Source organism: Stenella coeruleoalba, assembly GCF_951394435.1.
Source record: "Stenella coeruleoalba genome assembly, chromosome: 14".
Classification (NCBI taxonomy): Eukaryota; Metazoa; Chordata; class Mammalia; order Artiodactyla; family Delphinidae; genus Stenella; species Stenella coeruleoalba.
Genome location: NC_137160.1, coordinates 52,246,893 through 52,263,342, shown reverse-complemented (window position 1 = coordinate 52,263,342; position 16,450 = coordinate 52,246,893). Strand labels below are relative to the sequence as shown.

The window sequence follows — 16,450 nt, the reverse complement described above, 5'->3', positions numbered from 1 at the left end:
CCAGAATAGGCAAATCTGTAAGACAAAAAGTAGATTAATGGTTGCCTAGGGCTGGAGGTGGGAAAGGTATAAGGAGCGACTGCTAATGAGTATGAGGTTTCTTCTTGGGGGGCAGGGGAATATTCTGAAATTAGACCATGGTGATGGTTGCACAACCTTGTGAATATAATAAAGACCATCTAATTGAACATGTTAAAAGGGTGAATTGTACGATAAATGGATTATATCACGATAAAGCTGCTAATATATATATATATATATATATGACATAAAACAATCTCTCTTCTGTCTTACCTTTTAAGGGCATCTTTGAGTTCAGGTACAGAACGAATACACTGAACTGTAGCATTCATGTAACAAGTGTTACCAAGGTTTGTCAATCCACATGGTAATTCCATCTGATAAGGAAAAGGATTAAATCATTTTTAAAAGATGACACAGCATATATAAATCACTAAACACACTGAAGCAAATACAATTTACCAACTCATACCAATTTATTCTACCTTAACAATGTTTTATTTCCCTAACAAAAAATTTTACTTGCATCATGCGGACAATCATCCTGTTTTAATTCCCTTCTTAAAAATAATAAGAAAACAATCATATCAGTTCTGCCTCATCTGCAGGTTTATCACTGGAAGAGGGTAACAAAATATATACAGAAACACTTCAAAAAAATGAATGGTACTATATAAATGCTGGGTAGTAAAAATAATAATAATATTTGACAAGTGTGTGTTGGCCAGTTTCTAAACCAACACTGCATTTAAATTAAGGATAAACTGTATATTTTCAACATGGAAGGTTTTAAGAATTTAAATATCCCAGCATTTAAACTATTTAACTTCTTTGAGCCTGTTTTCCCATAAAATAACAGTAAACATTTAAATAGCACTATCTGCCAGACACATATTTATTACAGATATTCACTGACTTTATAATGAATTATTCAATTAAAATAGGATTCCTTGAGCCCATTTCAAAGATAAAACTTTTATTTACTGCTAATAACATCTATCTTAATATTGATTAAATCTTCAAAACATGTAGATGCTTTCTGAAAGGCATCTTACTAACTGTATTTCTTAAAAGTAGTGATCAAATATATAAAATGTGGTATGTCTTACAGCAGATGCTAACTGTTCTTCTGTCATGTCTTCTACGAAGACAGTTTTAGCTGAGGGTTCCTCAGGAAGAGCATCTGCTGACCCCATCATTAGTAAAGTCATTCCCTGTTTAAAAAAAAATTAATTTCATGAAAATGCTGAAAAGTTGATCACGTTTATGTGCAATGAAAGAAGCCAGACACAGAAAAACACATGTTGCATGCTTCTATTTGCTAGAAAAGGTAAATCTAGAGAGACACAAAGTAGATTAGTGGTTGCTAGAAATGAAGGTGAGAATAGGGAGTGTCTTTAAATGGGAACTCATTTCTTTCTGGGGTGATGAAAATATTCCAAAATGAGACTGTGGTGAAGGTTACACAACTCTGTAAATACATTAAAGATCACTGAACTGTTAAAAAAAAAAAAAAAGTACTAGGGTGGCTGCCTCAGGCCACAGGTCATCTGCTTATCTGAAAAGGGGTATAAGGAAACTTCTTAGAATAGTGGAACTTCTTTATCTTGACTGTGGTAGTGGTTTCATGACTGTATAAAGTTAACCAAATCCATCAAACTCTCACACTAAAGTAGGTGAATCTTACTCTCTATATACTATACGTCAATAAAGCTAACAGAAAAAACACAGTCACAAAGAAAGCTGAGAATGTTTTCAATATTGGAAAGGAGAGAATTCTTCAAATGATCATTAATATTTTGTGGCATCATTTCTCCCCATAACACACTAAGCACTGATAAGATTCTTTCTATGAAAGTCTACTGTGAAATGTAACCATTATTTACATTTGAATAGAAATATTTTGAAAGCATTGAAATCTCCATTATTAGAAAATATCAAACCAAACATATAAATTAGTTCAAAATATCTAATTTTATAATTCTACACATTATTAACTTAAGGGAATACTTATATTCAGTACAGATACACCATTCCATACAATAGAAGAACAATAGAGACACTGTCACCTTAAGTCTCATAATCCTGAAATGTGAACATCTTATTCAATATCTTTCTGGAAGACAAAAACATCTGAGACAAAGACAGAGGGTAGAGAGGTTTAAAAGAAAAAAAAAGGCCAGAAGGAGAAATTTTTTTTAAAAAAAGGACAATAAAATAAAAATATCTAGACGAAGATTAAAATTAGTAAATTAATAAGGTCACCAAACTCATAGTCTTATGGGTACCTATGTTCAAATCCAACAATCTTCATTCTATCACCTATTATTTTTATTTAAACTTTCTATAAGATAATAGCAAAGCAGTACTAAGCTATCACTAAAGAATCTTTCTTAAAAGACAACTGTCGGGCTTCCCTGGTGGCGCAGGGGTTAAGAATCCACCTGCCAATGCAGGGGACAAGGATTCGAGCCCTGGTCTGGGAAGATCCCATATGCCCCAGAGCAACCAACACTGTGTGCCACAACTACTGAGCCTGCGCTCTAGAACCTGTAAGCCACAACTACTGAGCCCATGTGTCACAACTACTGAAGCCCGTGTGCCTAGAGCCTGTGCTCCGCAACAAGAGAAGCCACCGCAGTGAGAAGCCCGCGCACTGCAACGAAGAGTAGCCCCCACTTGCCACAACTACAGAAAAGCCCGCACGCAGCAACAAAGACCCAACACAGCCAAAAATAAAATAAATACATTTATTAAAAAAAAAAAGACAACTGTCTCAGGAAAACCAAATATCTGAGGAATATACTAGCAACAGTCAGTTAGAAAATACAACAGAAAAGAAAGAATACCAACAAATACCTAAGAGTAAACATAACAAGAAATATGTAATACTTTAATAAGAAAACTATAAAGCTTTACTTAGGGATATTAAAAAACACCTAAAGAAACTGAAAGACACGAAAGATTTCTGGAATAGAAAAATTATGTAAAGATGTGATTCCAAACTATCATATAAATTTAACAAAATTCCTTTCTGAAACTTTACAAAATGTTTCATTCATGTAGCAAATTCATACCCATGACAACAGCTAAGAAATTTCTGAAAAAGAAGAAAGACTAAAAACAACAATACCTTTAAAATTATTAAGAAAATAGATTACAAAATGAAGAATGCTGAGGACAATAATTTAGAAAAAAAATACTTTGAGTTCTCCACCTCATGATATGCCACACCCAAAATGAATTAGAAACTGAAGATTTAAACGTAAATAAAATGAAACAAATAATTACAAAACATTTGTTTATTTTCTAAAAAGTCTTACTGTTTTTGGAAGATTTTCTAAAATTGACATAAAAGATGAAAGGACTCATGTCTCTAGTCTATAACTATATAAATCTTAAAAACTTGCCCATTACCACAATCAAAATTTTAAAGGACAAACTTAAAAAAAAAATCACTATATATAGGCACAATAGAAAAACAGGCAATAGAGATAAGTAGAAAGCCAACAAAAAAGGCTTAAAATTAAATTAAATATGCTTCCACCTTAAGAAGCTAGCAGAAGTATATATTAAAATCAAAGTAAAAGGAGGAAATGAAGCAAAGAGGGGAAATCAATAAAATAATAAATAAACAAGCAAAAGTTAACTCTTTGTACTGGGGAGAAAAAAGTATCAATGAAACTTTACAACCTCTGCCTAGATGATAAAGACAATAAGCAAGAAATCACAATTTGCTAATACGGGGGCTGGGGGAGGGGTGGAACGACAGAACTACAGATTCTAGAATCTGTAGGATATCCTGTAAGAATGTAGTATGACAATCAATCCAACAATTTAAACTAAACAGACCAATTCCTTAAAAGACACTACCAAAACCGGTGTAAAGAAAATATAACATCTGAATAATCCTACATTTACTAAAGACTCTAAATTCTGAATTAAAAGTCTTCCCACCAAGAAAGCTCCAAGCCCAGAGAACTTCACTAGAGAATTCTATGAGACACTATATGTGTGTGTGTGTGTGTGTGTGTGTGTGTGTGTGTGTATATATATATATATATATATAAACTTTCAGAAAAGAGGAGAGGTATGAATGCTTCATAACTCATTTTATACGGTCAGCATTACACTGATAGCAAAAATCAAACAAAGACAGTTCAAGAAAACTACAAACCATCTCTCACAAAAAAGAGACACAAAAATACTTAACAAAATACTACCAATAGAATCCACATTATATAAAAAGGAAAATATATAATGACCAAGTGGTTTACTATTTCGAAAAAGGCAGTGTAGTTCATCACATTGAGATTAAAGGATTTAAAAAGAAAAATTTCAATATATATAGAAAAAGTATTTGCCAAAACTCAACTCCCATTCATGATAACTCTCAGCAAACTAGAAATAGAAGAGAACTTTCCTCAACCTGATGAACATCTGTAAAAAACCTGTAAAATTCTACAATGGGCAAAACTACCCTATATATGTGTAGCTGTAGTCTCAAAAAAGAGGAAAGAGAAGGACAGAAAAAATAAAGAAATAGCTAAAGATTTTCTAAATTTAATAAAAACTATAAACACACAGATCCAAGAGGTTTAAGCAGAATAAACATAAAGAAAACCTGACCAAAACAAATTGCTGAAAACCAATAATGAGAAAAATCTCAAAAGCACCCAGGGAAAAAAGGACACATTACATGCAGAGGAACAATGATAAGAATGACAGCAACTGTACAAATGAGAAGACATCTTTCAAGTATTGAAAGAGTGTTAATCTAGAATTTAATACCAATCAAAAATGTTTTTCAAAAATGAAATGAAACCAAGAGCTTTTCAGAAAAACAAAAGCAGAGAAAACTCATAGATAGGCTCTGCAAAAAATGTAAAAAGGAAGTTCTCCAGGCAGAAGAAAATGATACCAGATGGCAATTTGGATCTGGATCCAAAGGAAGAGCACCAGAAATGGTAAATATGGGTTTTCTACGTTTTTTAATCTCTTTAAAGGATAAATGACTATTTAAAGCAAAAGTAGCAATGTAGAAAGTAAAAATAATAGCAATGTAGTATGGAGTTTCTAACAGGTAGAAGTAAACTATATATATGTATGACAACAACAGCACAAAGCAGGGAAATGGAAATACACTGTTGTAATAGTCTTATACTATGCCTGAAATCACTCGTTATAGATACATAATATAAACCCTACAACAGCAATTCAGAAACATCAAACATCATCATAGGACCCTTTATACCAACAGTTGGCAAACTTTTCCTATTAAAGGCCATATAATAAATATTTTAGAATTTCTGGGCCACATACCATCTTTGTTGCATATTCTTTGTTGTTTTCAACCCCACCCCTTTAAAAATATAAATATCATTCCTAACTTGCAGGCCTTACAAAAACAGGCTGCAGGCCAGATTTGGCTCAGAGTTCACAGTTTGATGACTCCTGCTTCAAATTCTTAAAAATTGAGAACTTCTGTTATGTAGTTCTCAATATTTACCGTATTAGAAATTAAAACTGAGAAATTTTAATAATATTCATTCAAAAACAATAAACCCACTTAATGTTAAGATAATTAACATTTTATGAAAGATAATTATATTCTCAAAACAAAACTAGTGAAGACTGATATTGTTCTACATTTTTTCAAATGTCTTTAATGTTTGACTTAAGAGAAAACAGTGGATTTTCATATTTGTTTCTGTATTCAATCTGCTGCAGTATCACATGTCCCACAACCTCTGAAAAATTACTGTACATAATCAACAATAGAAAAGGCAAATAAAATCTTAATGTCAACATGAAAATACATTTTTTAAATATGAAAACAGTTTTGATCTCAAGGATTCCTTGAAAGAGTCCTGGGTACTGCCTGGAGTTCCCGGGATACACTCAGAGAACTGTTACCCTAGAGAAATCATTAAAACTCTGGGAATGGAGGGGAGAATGGAAAATGACTGTTAATGAACACAGGGTTTCTTTTTGGATAATGATATGTTTTAAAACTAGACAGTGCTGATGGTTGCACAACTCTATGAATATAGCAGAACACACTGAAATGAACATTTTAAAGCGCTGAATTTCATAGTCAGTGAATTTTCTCAGAAAACTTATTATAAAAGCATAAATAACAAAAGAGAGATAAAGCAAAGTCAGAGATAAACACAAAATTAAAAATAATCGAAAAAAAAAAAATAATCGAAAAGAAGGCAGCAAAAGAACAATGAGACAGAAAACAAATAGCAAGATGGTAAATTAAACCCAAACATGTATAATAACACTGAACATAAGTGGTCTAAAGGTTCCAATTACAAAGTAGAGATTGTAAGACTGGATAAAAAAGCAAGACCCAAGTATATGCTAACCTAAAAAAATCCATTTTAAACAAAGACACAGATGTATTAAAAGCAAAAGGATGGGAAAATACATGAAACGCAAACAATAATTAAAAGAAATATGGTGTAGCTTTATTAAAATCAAAGTAAAACTGAGAGCAAAGAATATTACCAAGGATAAAGAGGGACAGTTCACTGTGATGAAAGGTCAATTCATCAAGATTTAACAATCCTATATATGCATGCACCTAATAACAGAACTTGAAAATACACAAAACAAAACTGATACAACTGAAAGGAGACATAATCAAATCCACAATAATAGTTAGAGATTACAACACGCTTGATAAAAGAAGTAGACAGGGCTTCCCTGGTGGCGTGGTGGTTAAGAATCTGCCTGCCAATGCAGGGGACACGGGTTCGAGCCCTGTTCCAGGAAGATCCCACATGCAGCAGAGCAACTAAGCCCGTGCGCCACAACTACTGAGCCTGTGCTCTAGAGCCTGTGAGCCACGACCACTGAAGCCCACGTGCCTAGAGCCTGTGCTCCGCAACAAGAGAAGCCACCACAATGAGGAGCCCACGCACCACAACAAAGAGTAGCCTCTGCTCACCACAACTAGGGAAAGCCCGCACCCAGCAACGAAGACCCAACGCAGCCAAAAATAAATAAATAAAATAATTCAAAAAAAAAAGGTAATGGGTTTGCTATTGCTACTTTTAAATGAATAATATGTTTAATTTCTCAGCCTTAATTTCAAATACAATAAATATCGACATAACCCATATATATGAAATTCTTTGGGGTTAAAAAATAATTTTTGAGGGCTTCCCTGATGGCTCAGTGGTTGGGGGTCCATCTGCCGATGCAGGGGACATGGGTTCGTGCCCCGGTCTGGGAGGATCCCGCATGCCGCGGAGTGGCTGGGCCCGTGAGTCACGGCCGCTGAGCCTGCGCTCCGCAACGGGAGAGGCCGCAACAGTGAGAGGCCCGTGATTCATGGCCGCTGAGCCTGCGCATACGGAGCCTGTGCTCCGCAGCGGGAGAGGCCGCAACAGTGAGAGGCCCGCGTACCGCAAAAAAAACACAATAATTTTTGAGAGTGTAAAGAGGTCACAAAGACCAAGAAATCTAAGAACTGCACATGCCAAAAATGCAAGGTTTAATAGTTAAAAATCAATGAGACTAGCCAGATTACCAGAATAAAAGAGAAAAATCATATGATCCTTTTAATCAGCAGAAAAGTACTTAAAATTCAAGAGCCATTCATAACTTAAAAGGTCTTAGTGAACTAGGAAATGACAAAGATGTCCACTCCCACCACTTTCTATTCAATGCTGTATTAGAAGTCCTAGCCAGTAAAGTAAGGCAAAAAAAGAAGTAACAGCCGTAAAGACTGGAAAGGGAAAAGTAAAACTGCCTCTATTTGCAAAGAGCATGCTTACTTACATAGAAAACCCAATGGAATCTACAAAAAAACTACTGGAACTAGAAAGTGAATTTGGCAAGGTCACAGGTTAAAAATAAACTGTATTTTTTTTTTTTTTTTTTTGCGGTACGCGGGCCTCTCACTGTTGTGGCCTCTCCCGTTGCGGAGCACAGGCTCCGGACGCGCAGGCTCAGTGGCCATGGCTCATGGGTCCATCTGCTCCGCGGCATGTGGGATCTTCCCAGACCGGGGCACGAACCCGTGTCCCCTGCATCGGCAGGCGGACTCTCAACCACTGCACCACCAGGGAAGCCCTATAAACTGTATTTTTATAATCTAGCCATGAACATGGGAAAACAATTTTTTTTTAAAGTATCATTAAATAGCCAAGAAATGTTAAGTTCCAGAATCTAACAAAAATCGTGCAAGCTCTCTACACTGAAAAATTATAGAACTGAGCTAAGAGAAATGGAGAAGTACACCTTATTTAAGGATTTCAGTACTCAATACCTTTAAGATGTTCATTCTCCCCAAACTGAACTACAGATTCAATGCAACCTAAACAAAATTCCAGGAGTCCGTTTGCTGGAATTGACTAATTCTAAAATTATAAGGAAATGCAAAGGAGTTAAAATATTCTTGAGGAAACAGAAAAAGTTGGAGAACTTACATTATCTTATTTCAAGACTTATTATAAAGCTTTAGTAATCAAGACCATGTAGTACTAGTATAAGGTTAATCAAATATATCAATGAAACAAGAGTCCAAAAATAAACCAACAAATGATTTTCAAGAAAGACTCTGACATAAATCAATGAGAAAAGGAAAATATTTTCAACAGATAGTGCTGGAACAACTGGATATACAGACAGAAATAAAGGCATTTGGAATACATTTTGTGTAATAATTAGGGAACTGCATTATAACTAGTGTTCTTAAGATAATACTTACATTTTTTATTTTGATGTTTCCCCAATCATCATCCTGTTTTAAAGACAAATAATAAACATTTAACCACCCCCATATAATCCAAACATAATCTAAAAATCAACTAATTTTATATTTCTACTTCAAAATAGAAATTGTCTATATGCAGATTTTGCTTAAAATTACTGTAATCAAAAGTATTTTTTAAAAAACAAAAAACAAATGCAGTCCTAAAACTAGTAAGTCTAACAATTGTTCAAACTACATAAGATACAATCTAAAAGGCAGTAAACTTGGCAGCACCAAAAGTACTGAAACACTTGACTGATGACAGATGCTAATTTTTTGCATATTTGGAACCAGCAGAGCTAATAACTAGCGTATGTTTGACAAGAATAAAGAATAACTTCAGAAATGAAATAAGGTCTACATAATTAGGGTGATTATATAATCACCCAAATCAAGAGACTCTTGAGAATCAAAGTGCTACTAAAAATTATACCAGGAGAGTAAACAAGACTACCCAAGGCAAACTAACCCTTAATAGTATTTGCTGCATCCACAAATGTTTCTCAAGTCCTACATTTCACATCTATGAATCAATTAACAAATACTTTGACTTCAGTATGTTCAATTTAAATCAAGTTTTTTTGGAAATGCCATGATTGGTCCACAGATATTTTGGCAGCTAAAAGCCCTTCCCTTCAGGGGATGGTCAGTTCCATATCACTCCTTCCTTTTTACTGAAGGTACCAGGCACTCAATACACCTCCCTTTGGTGGTGCCACTATTTCTTTTTGGGCATCCTGCTTCAAAGTAGAACAGTAAGTTTCTAAATGCCCTTCTCAGTTTAAGGGCTATTACTGCTAATCATAAGGAATGATAATTATAAATGTCTCCTCAAATAATGCCTCCTCCTACTTATCCAAGGTCACACAAAGCTGGGAAATGAACCCAGATCTGCTCGACTTGTAAATCACATGTTCTTTTGGTGCCTTACTATATGTTACTTAAGCCTCTCTGATGCTCAGTAAAATATGTAAAATACATTTACTTTCCTCATTTTTAATATACATACATTTGACAATTACAGAAAACAAAAACCTGGCACAGAGTAAGTATTCAGTAAGTGGTAGCTATTAGTCATAGTTTCATTTAATTCACATTTTTCTGTAATTCTCCACAGTATACCACCAGTACACAGTTCAGCACAAATTACGTTACTAAGTTCACTAATGACCAGAAGCTCATACTGCAACTTGAGGGGAAACAATGTTTCTTCACCAATATCTGTTTTACGGCCCAGCTAACAGGGGTAGCCAATCCTTATCTCTAAAGTTAATTAGAGCTCTTTAGCATTTCACATCTAACTCTTGAAGAAAGTGTATTTTAAAAACTATACTTATGGGCTTCCCTGGTGGCGCAGTGGTTGGGAGTCCGCCTGCCAATGCAGGGGACACGGGTTCGTGCCCCGGTCCGGGAAGATCCCACGTGCCGTGGAGCGGCTGGGACCGTGAGCCGTGGCCGCTGGGCCTGCACGTCCGGAGCCTGTGCTCCGCAGCAGGAGAGGCCACGGCAGTGAGAGGCCCGCGTACCACAAAAAAAAAAAAAAAAAACGTATATAGTATTACAAACAATAATAAAGAAAATACCTTCACATCTTTTCTGTGGCCCTTCATCAATGATACTGGTAAGCTTGGACTCTTAACTGTAATCAATGTGATCCTTCCAAGGGAACTAATGGAAAACTTAAATTCCCTCTCTTTTAAACAAAAATTTCTTTCCTCCCATCTCCAGGCAGATGTTAGATAGTGATTACTTCTAAGAGAAAGGGGCTCCTTTTAATGGTAGGATGCAAGAAAGGCCAAAGGAAAAACTAACAGTTTTCTAGTATTCCAGAACCAGGGCCTTAGTAAATTGGTACATTCGCATGTATATACAAAAACACATTGTGTAGTAGCCTTTAAAAAATAAATTTACCATACTGTTCCACATTTTTAACAGAGATAAAATTTCTAACCCCATAACTGAAAATTACTAAGGAAATACAAATAGACTTTTTTAGTCTATACAAAATGAAATACTTTTAACACACATTCATAAGAAAAAAATTCAAACACAGATAAATGGAAAGTGCCCCAATCCCCTGACCTCCAGAGATAATCACTGATAAAATGCATTTTAAAATCAAAATTTTAATGATGCTTTATAATATAGTGTTTTGAAATGGCTACAATGTTCCTTCCTTAAACTAACATGATTAAGAGTTTTAATACCACAGACTATATACTCTCACCAAATAAAAAATACCTTAAGTCCTGCATTTTCTGGTGCTAGTTATTTTCACTAGTACATAATGAAAATCTGGACTAAATTTTACCTTCAATGTTCCTCCTTTCACCATAACCTTCTGTCTGGCCGGCTGGACTCCAGTCAGTGCAAAAAGCTGAGCCTTGAACACCATCGGAGGTTCATCAGTATTCAGTTCTACACCTTCAAATTTCTCCTTTCCCCATTTCACAGTAACTGCAAATAAACCATAATTTTTTTTTTAATTTACAAAATAACAAAACTTAAGATTTAGAAGATCCTTAGGGAACTATTAGGCTAGTTCTTAAAAGCCAAACTATGTCATTAATCTTTTTACACACCTAAGGCCTACCAAATCAGGAGTGAAGTGAATGCAACAGATCTTGGATAAAATTTAACTGGATCTAATCCAACTTCTCATTTGATAAATAAGGAAATTGAGACTTAAAAGAAGCTGATTGATTAATGTCACAAAACCAGTCAGTATATATACAGGGCTTCTGAATCCTACTCCAATAGTATCTGCAAAATATGACCACACTGAAACACTTCCCAAAATAAAGTTCACAGACTTCAGAATGTGTTTATTTAAACAATCATTAAAATCAGTTGAATATTACATACTGCTGAAATAGAGAGGGGAAAGAAAGGCTAGAGTATTTTGAGAAGAAAAAATATTCTTGGGAAAATAAAGCACACTGAAAACAGGTTAAGGAATATAGATCCCGGATTATAGGAAGAAAGGTGTAGAAGAACTGAAAGGTCTGCCTCCTGAGCAAGAGGTGGTCAAATATTAAGAAGAATCCAAAAATATAGCTAAATTATTAAAAATTATAGAAATCCTACTTCACAGCCATTCAGATGGCTACACCAACAAAACCACAGAAGATAACAAGTGTTGGCAGGGATGTGGGGAAATTGGAACGCTTGTGCATTGCTCTGGGAATATAAAAATGGTACCGCCACTGTGACAGAAAGTATGGTGGTTCCTCAAAAATCAGGCATAGAATTACTACTATGTGATCCAGCAATTCCATTTCTAGGTATATACCCAAAAGTATGGCAACCAGGGAATCAAACTGATATTTGTATACCCATGTTCCTAGCAGCATTATTTCACAATAGCCTAGAAATGGGAGCAACCCAAGTGCCCATCAACAGTGGAATATATATACAATGGACATTAATCAGCCTTAAAAAAATAATGAAATTCTGACACATTCTACCACATGGATGAACCTTGGAGACATTATGCTAAGTGACACAAGCCAGTCACAAAAGGACAAATACTGTATGATTCTACTTATGTGAGGTACCTAGAGTGGTCAAATTCCTAGAGACAGAAAGAAGAATGGGGGTTGCCTGGAGGCTGGGGGAAATGGAAACAGGGGTACAGAGTTTCATTTTAGGAACGGGAAGAATTTCTAGAGGTGGGTGGTGATGACGGCTGCAGAGCAATCTGAATGTACTCAATGTTAAAAACTGTGCACTTAAAACTGTTTAAAACTACACTTTATGTTACATATATTTTACCACAATAAAAAAATTTCAATCTTATAAAATAGCTAACTTTTGAAATATGTTAACGTAAACAAACTAGGGAATTCCCTGGCGGTCCAGTGGTTAGGACTCCATGCTTTCACTGCCCAGGGCCCGGTTTCAATCCCTGGTCAGGGAACTAAGATCCCACAAGCCATACAGCACAGTCAAAAATAAATAAATAAACAAACAAACAAACTCACTCACTCAAGGATGTACACAGTTTTTTCCACTGAAAACTTTATACCTACTCAAAATGAGAATCCCATAATTAACAGTTGTCTAATTTCTCTGATTACTAAAATCAGAATATAAAAAAGTGACCCTGACTCCAAATCCCTATTCTTTCACTAGTTCAATTAACGTGTTAGCGTTCATTCAATGATAAGCCCAGTAACAAGGATTAGGGATACTCTCTGTGAACTCACAGTTTAATAAAGGAGAGAGGGAAAAAGGTTAAAATAATTAACAATACAATATAAATATTACAAATGCTAGAGGAGCACAGTGGAATGCTTCATGAGGGAGGAAGGATTCTCTGGAGAAAGTGTTAACTGTGAGTTACCACTATCAACTTTGAGTCTCAAAGAAAAAATCAGGTGTTAGAGAATAAGAATAAAAGCATTCTTGGAAAAGACACTCAAAAGCATAAAGCAGCATGGTGTCCTCTGAGATACAAGTAATTCCCAGAGTGAAGGGGAAGCAGCTGAAAAAGGAGAAACTGACCAAAGATCAAATCAGGGAAGATAACATAAGTCACGTTAAAACATACAGGCTTTAGGTTGTACAAAATGTGCAGCCCCTGAAAGGTTTTCATAAAGGCCACTTTGGTCTGGTTTGAACATTAGAACACTCTAGCAGCAGCAGAGAAAATACTGGTTTGAAGGGGGAACGACTACAATCATTGAGACAAACCAGAAACATATAACAATAGTACAAACAAAAGAGGGAGGACTAAATCAAAACTGTATTAGAAATAATGAAGACGAATCTGAAATTTATTTAGCTGTGTCACCATGGGCAAGTTAAACTTTTTGCTTACCCATAAACCAGGGGTTCCCAACCCCAAGGCCATGGACCATACCACACCATGGCCTGTTAGGAACCGGGCCGCACAGCAGGAGGTGAGCAGCAGGTGAGGGAAAGAAGCTTCTTCTGTATTTACAGCCGCTCCCCACGGCTTGCGTTACCGCCTGAGCTCCACCTCCTGTCAGATCAGTGGCAGCATTAGATTCTCATAGGAGCACAAACCCTACAGTGAACTACGCATGCGTGGGATCTAGGTTGCACGCTCATTATGAGAATCTAATGCCTGATGATCTGAGGTGGAGCTGAGACAGTGATGCTACCGCTGGGGAGCGGCTGCAAATACAGATTATCATTAGCAGACAGATCTGACTGCACAGAGACCATAATAAATCAACTGCTTGCAGACTCATATCAAAACCCTATCAGTGAGTGGGAAGTGAAAACAAGCTCAGGGCTCCCACTGATTCTGCATTATGGAGAGTTGTATAATTATTTCGTTATATATTACAATGTAGTAATAATAGAAATAAAGTGCACAATAAATGTAATGTGCTTGAATCATCCCGAAACCATTCCTCCCCAACCCCTCCCCGGGACTGTGGAAAAACTGTCTTCCACGACTGGTCTCTGGTGCCAAAAAGGTTGAGGACCGCTGCCATAAAGGAGAATTATACTAGTACCACGGGACTATGTTGAAAATTAAAACAAAGCAACATGTATAAAAAACATTAGCTTTGGGCTTCCCTGGTGGTGCAGTGGTTGAGAGTCCGCCTGACGATGCAGGGGACACGGGTTCGTGCCCCAGTCCGGGAAGATCCCACATGCCGCGGAGTGGCTGGGCCCGTGAGCCATGGCCGCTGAGCCTGCGCGTCCGGAGCCTGTGCTCCGCAACGGGAGAGGCCACAACAGTGAGAGGCCCGCGTACCGCAAAAAAAAAAAAAAAAAAAAAAAAACACATTAGCTTTGTACCAGACAAAAAAGTGTTCGCTAATTTTTACAGCACTTCTTCTTAAACACGTAAGTGTCTGGACGTTTAATTTTCTATCAAAACTTATGACAGTACTTAAGATGTTCTTGTTTTAATACAGGGCTTTTTGCAGAATCTGAAAATACAGATTCTCAATATGGAGATGTCAAAGGAAGAAACCTTAGAAATCTACTTCAATTCCCTCATTTTGGAAATGAGGAAAAGATCTGATTAAATATTTAAGATGGAACTCAATTTCTAAGAAAGTTTGGTGAGTACAGGCATTTTTTGAGGGGAACAAACTACCTGTGTGTGCTTAAGTATTAGCATACACAGGTATTTACCGCCGTTACTTCATTAATGCAACTTAAATTCTATACTGCATAAACAGAATATTTCAAGTACCATTCTACTGTTCCATTGTTGTGGCCTTAGAAAAAGAGGTTGAGCAATCATTATTAAAGCATTTGGGGACACACAGTTTTGAAGGCATTAGCCTGCTGTGGCCCCCTTTGCCTGGCAAAGCAATAAAGCTATTCTTTTATACTTCACCCAAAAAAACAAACAAAAAATCATTATTAAAGCATTCAAGATTCTAGAACATCGAGAATCCATGTCGAGTTTAAACATTATTTTGTTTGATGTCATTCTTTGAAAACGCTGAATCTTCAATAAAGGAATTATGATACAGTGTCAAGGATGGCCAATGAATCACACATCCATAGCCAACTGGAGCCACCACATACACTTTAGGGGCCATTTTGAATTACACTAGGAGACAGCAAGGTCCATTAACTCGGTAAAAACATGATCCCTGGCCAACCCCTCGGACTGCCATCACGCAAAAAAACCCTGTCAAACGCCAATCAAAAGGAAATGATACCCGCGACCATTTGTATTCCTTTACCTCTCAAAGCTAACACTGTGCTTCGGACACAGAAACACAAAACAGTGTCTGATGAAATGAAAATGAAGCAAAAAGCTCGCAATCTGCCTCGGGATAAAAATGAAATTGGTACAAACGGGGTGGTGGCAGCAAGGGGTAAGCGAAGGGAGGCTATGGAGGGAAACCCCCAGAACGAGGAAGGAAGGAAGGCTTAACCTCACATCTCTGGTCCCTCCATCACTGCCTTACCGAGGCTTCCCCTCCTGGCCGCTCCCTTCCACGGCTACGGCTACCACTGAAGAGGTTCAGGAAATGCCACTGCACCTCCAGCCTGGTCCCTACTGCCCCGGGACACAACCTCACCCTACCCCGCACGCGAGGACAGAGACAGAACTATTCTGCAGAGTCACCACTCGGAGGGGCGGACGCTCGCTGCTTCCCCACCTCCCACCCCACGCACGCGGTGGCCCAGGAGGGGCACGGCTCCCTCGCGTTGCAGGGCCCGGAACTCGCAGGGAGAGAGAAAGGGGCCAGGGTCCCCTCCACGCCGCGGAATCCCCGCCCCGTGCTCAGCGGGGCACCCGCCCTGCAGGCCAGGCCTACACAGAGGCCTAGCCCCGGGCGGGACTGCGGAGCACGAGACGAGGAGGGCGCTCACCGGAGTAGAGCGGCATGGCAGGGCGCGCTAGGAGGCGGCGGTGGCGCAGGAAGGCTGGGCCTGGCAAGAGCGGCGAAAGGAAAGGGCCGCAAAGAAGCTGTGGCGGCGGCCGAGGCGGAGGCGCGGTAGTGGCGGCAGACTCAGTGCGACAAGAGCCTCATTCAAACCGGCCACTGGCGATGACGCAGCAACACGCTGTCCGCCGGCCGAGCCACAGGGCGTCTGAGGGGAGGAAGCGAGGCGGGGCCTGCGGGTGGAGAGACAAGGGAGGTGGGAGCGGCCGGGTGCCCGGGGCCCCTGCGCTTCACAGGTGCGCGCCTGCGCACTGCACCCCGTCTG

At 37.9% G+C, this 16,450-nt stretch overlaps 1 protein-coding gene across 2 annotated transcripts in view; it reads right to left on the bottom strand.

Annotated features, from left to right (window-relative positions):
• Positions 1–16,230, bottom strand: part of USP14 (ubiquitin specific peptidase 14) — a 45,506-nt gene extending 29,276 nt beyond the window's left edge. For both annotated transcript variants that reach the window (XM_079943419.1, XM_079943420.1), the window contains exons 1-5: positions 16,112–16,230; positions 11,103–11,248; positions 8,747–8,779; positions 1,131–1,235; positions 295–398 (exon numbers count right to left, since the gene is read on the bottom strand). In XM_079943419.1, the coding sequence (XP_079799545.1) occupies positions 295–398; positions 1,131–1,235; positions 8,747–8,779; positions 11,103–11,248; positions 16,112–16,127 (404 nt within the window). In that variant the 5' untranslated portion in view covers positions 16,128–16,230. The remainder of the gene's footprint in view (positions 1–294; positions 399–1,130; positions 1,236–8,746; positions 8,780–11,102; positions 11,249–16,111) is intronic.
• Between the last annotated feature and the right edge of the window lie 220 nt (positions 16,231–16,450).